The 4,244-nt window shown below is 50.4% G+C and overlaps 1 protein-coding gene across 1 annotated transcript; it reads left to right on the plus strand.

The window, feature by feature from the left end:
- Nucleotides 1-1,110: 1,110 nt before the first annotated feature.
- On the plus strand, nucleotides 1,111-3,644 carry LOC128349193 (synaptotagmin-like protein 2). The gene is made up of 2 exons (XM_053305220.1): nucleotides 1,111-1,505; nucleotides 2,103-3,644. The coding sequence occupies exons 1-2, from the start codon at nucleotides 1,399-1,401 to the stop codon at nucleotides 2,377-2,379; spliced, it is 384 nt and encodes a 127-aa protein (XP_053161195.1). The 5' UTR covers nucleotides 1,111-1,398; the 3' UTR covers nucleotides 2,380-3,644.
- Nucleotides 3,645-4,244: the final 600 nt, after the last annotated feature.

Below are 4,244 nucleotides of genomic sequence, written 5' to 3' on the forward strand. Positions count from 1 at the left end.
GAGAGATGTCTTGCTTTTAAAAAATGTGTGCATGTTTGTATTTGTCAGAAGAAAGGAAATTAGGGGACTTTGGTGGAAACTTCTCATCATCAGAACTTGTACTAATAGAATGCTTTCTCAGGCTAGGGATTTACAATTGTTTCTTGTACAATATCCTCCAAGGATCTCTCTGGGGAACCCATGATCGCTCAAACCGTGGGTCTGCAAAAACAAAGTGGCTCAGAGAGAAACGGTGTATTCGTACTGAATCAGGATGGCCAGGCGTGTTCGTAGAGGGCTCACTTGACTCCGTTTCACCCAATAAAGTTACACAAAATGGCCGTCCGACCATTATCATGCCTGCGCACCCGGGCCTTTCCGGACCCTGAAACCTGTTCCTATTGGTCCAGGGTGGCTAGGCGTGTTCGTAGATGGGTCACATGTCCACCTTCGGACATGTCTGGACATATTCTGGGGTAGGGGTGGTAGGGTGGGTGCCAGACTTCCGGGGTGAGGGCGTACCCCTACTTCTGACCCTTCCCTGCCACGTGGGGTCTCCTCTGGGCCTTTTCGCCCAATAAAGTTGCACAAAATGGCCGCCCGACCATTATCACACCCGCTCACTCGGACCTCTCCGGAGCCTGAAACCTGTTCCTATTGGTCCAGGGTGGCTAGGCGTGTTCGTAGAGGGGTCACATGCACCCCTTCGGACATGTCTGGACATATTCTGGGGTAGGCGTGGTAGGGTGGGTGCCAGACTTCCGGGGGTAAGGGCGTCCCCCACTTCTGGCCCTTCCCGGTCACGTGGGGGTCTCCTCAAGCCCTTGCGATGACGTATTTCCGGTGACGTAAGCGCATTTTGACAGCTGCAAGCCCCGCCCCCCGTGACGTCATCCTCCAGCCATGTGCTTTTGTTTGTAAACAAAAGCACATGGTTTTTGACAGCAGGTATGCCCCTATACTACTGCTCAGTATTGTCTACACTGACTGGCTGCGGCTTCTCCAAGGCAGGAGTCTTTCCCAGCCCTTCTTGGAGATGCTGCCAAATATTTAACCTGCAGCCTTCTTCATACGGAGCAGATGCTCTGCCACTGATCTATGGCCCCGCCCCATATTATAAAGTAAAGAATGGTTTCACTTGTTATCAATGTCATGTTTTCCTTGCACAGGGCAGTACACACAGTCTCCCTCCTATTTTATGCTCACAACAACCTTGCAAGGTAGGCGAGATTGAGTGAGAGCAACTGGGTCACCAGTGAGCCCCGCTAATGAGCAGGGATGTGAACAGGAATCTACCTGCCCCAGTTTATCCACTATAGCACATTTTACTGTCCATTGGGATCTGTTTTATTAAGACTTTTGGATGAAGGAAGCTAACATACTTCTTGGCAACCAACCAACTATGTCTCTTGATCCTTCATGGCAGGTCGAAAGACCCCTCCGTCTGGGGAGGTCCATATCTGGGTCAAGGACACCAAAGATCTGCCCCAGTTACGTCCCTCCGGAGTGGGCTCCTTTGTGAAATGGTAGGTGTGTCATGGGGCGGGGGGTGGATTTCATACCCACACGGACCCAAGCAAGCACAACCATATGCTTCCATGGTGCTCATTCATCACACATACCTTCGCTGACAAAGAAATGCTCAGAGGTGTCCCTACCACTTTAAACCCTAAGCAGTTTAGAGCCAACATATCTGAACATGACTCCACCCACCATATAAGATCCATGAGGGAAGCCCTCTTTTTGTTTCTCACCTCTGTCTGATGCTCAGTTGGTGGCGATGCAGGACAGAGCTTTTTCGGATCCCCCACTCTGTAGAACTCCCTGCCACTTGAGGTTCACTTGGTGGTGCCTTCCCTGCTCGTTTTCCAATCATCTCTTGATATTTTTTTTATCCCAGCAGGCCTCTTAAGTGTGTTAAATGTTGCCACTATGAACTCCGCTCTCTTGGCTTGGGATCCAAGTTCCATCGTGGATATTAAAGTAATAATAAATAGTAATAGCTAGGCTCCGGAGGGCTTGAATTCTGTTTGCTTAGCTGAATGACTGGAAAAAATAAGTGGAAGATGACATTTCTCTGTCGCCATTCTGCCTGATGTCAAATGCTCTTTCTCCCTTGCAAGCTACGTTCTTCCAGACACCAGTAAAAAGAGCTACCAGAAGACCCGCATTGTCCAGAGGGACTCCAACCCGGTGTTTAACCACACCATCGTGTACGACGGCTTTCATACAGAAGATCTGAAGGATGCCTGTGTCGAGCTGACCGTCTGGGATCATGAGAAACTGACCAATCACTTTCTGGGAGGGATCCAGCTGGGACTTGGGACAGGTAATAACGAGGCCCTTTCGCCTCATTCCAGTTTCGACATGAAACATGTTCTCCTTGCCCAGAAAATATAAACAGGGAGAGCAGACATCCAAAGGGCATGTTTTGGACCGCAAATCAAAATGGAAAGGGCTTCTCTTCAGAAGCGTGGCTGGGCGGAAATTAGAATTCACAGCAAGCCAGGCCTCTGCACCATTGAAATCAATGAGTACCGTTCATTTCCCATTAATTTCCCATTAATTTTAGTAGGATGTAGTCATGACTAACATAGCCCGGATGATTTCAGGGGTTGAACCTGAAGCCATCAGCATGCAAGTTGTACACTGGACTCGGGTCAGGACATCCTAAAATGAATGACAGCGAATGCCCACTAAAATGCACTGGTTCTTTCCAAATGGCAAGGGGACTGCATGGAATTTCTGAATGGCCAATGGAGAGGAGAGGAGAGCTGGTCTTGTGGCTGCAAGCATGACTTGTCCCCTTAGCTAAGCAGGGTCTGCCCTGGTTGCATATGAATGGGAGACTAGAAGTGTGAGCACTGTCAGAGATTCCCCTCAGGGGATGGAGCTGCTCTGGGAAGAGCAGAAGGTTCCAAGTTCCCTCACTAGCATCTCCAAGACAGGGCTGAGAGAGATTCCCGCCTGCAACCTCGGAGAAGCCACTGCCAGTCTGTGAAGACAATACTGAACTAGGTAGACCAATGGTCTGATTCAGTATATGGCAGCTTCCTATGTTTCTAACCAGTGCATCTTAGTGGGCATTCCCTGTCATTCTTGACTATATGATCCTATTGATATATTTGTGCAAGAGTTTGTTTCAATTTGTCGCTTAAGATGATGGTGAAATGCAGCAGTCATGCTAACTGAGGAAAGAGGCACCTCTTAGAAAGTGGTCTAGTTCTCTTGCATTTAGCAGGGGGAGAGCAACTGTCCCTCTTCAGACCAGTACACTGTCCCTACAGTGGCTGTTGGCTGGCGTCTCTCTTGTGTCTCTGTGGGGCAGGGAACCATCTTCTCCTTGCTTTTGCTATGAAAGCTGTTTGGGGAATTTTTCTGCTCGAGAAGCAGGGTAGACAAGTGAGGGGGATAAATAAGAAGTGGGGCAAAGACCGGCCTTGCTGAAGGGGCCCCTGCTGACTGGGCCGAAGGGCACCTTCTCAAAATGGCGGCTCTCTCGTATCCCACAAGAGGGGGAGCAACTGTCCCTATTCAGCCCAGCCCAGTGTCCTTCCCAGTGGCTGTTGCTGGCGTCTCGTTGGTGTTTCTTTTTCGCCTGCAAGCCCCTTGGAGGCAGAGAACCATCTACTCATGCCTTTTGCTGTGGAAGCCCCTTTGGGAACCTTTTCTGTGGAACAGCAGAGGGGACAGCTGCTCCATAAATAATAAATGAGCAGCCCCCCTCAGGCAAAGGTCGGCCTCGTTAAGTACCTGCTGACCAGGCTAGGGGGCACCTTCTCAAAATGGCGGCTCTCTTCCATTTAGAGGTGCTGTCCCTGTCCAGCCCAGCCTAGGTGGCTGTTGCTTGGGCTCTCCTTTGTCTTTCTTTTTAGACGGTGAGCCCCTTGGGGCAGAGAACCATCTTCTCACTCCTGTTGCCTTGGAAACTGCTTTGGGGACTTTTCCGGTGGAAAAGCAGAGGGGACAGCTGCTCAGTGAATAATGAATGAGCGGCCCCCTCAGGCAAAGGTCGGCCTCGTTAAGGGGCCTCTGCTGGGCCAAGAAGCGCCTTTTCAAAATGGCGGCCGGGGAGAGCAGCTGGCCCTATTCAGCCTAGAATAGCATCCCTCCCAGTTGCTGGGGGTCTCCCTTGTGTCTCCCTCCCTTAGATTGGGAGCCTCTTTGGGGCAGGGAACCATCTTTTCTCCTTGCTGTTGCTATAGAAATTGCTTTGGGAACTTTTCTGTGGAAAAACAGAGAGGACAGCAGCTGCTCAGCGAATA

This window comes from Hemicordylus capensis, chromosome 3, assembly GCF_027244095.1.
Source record: "Hemicordylus capensis ecotype Gifberg chromosome 3, rHemCap1.1.pri, whole genome shotgun sequence".
NCBI lineage: Eukaryota > Metazoa > Chordata > Lepidosauria > Squamata > Cordylidae > Hemicordylus > Hemicordylus capensis.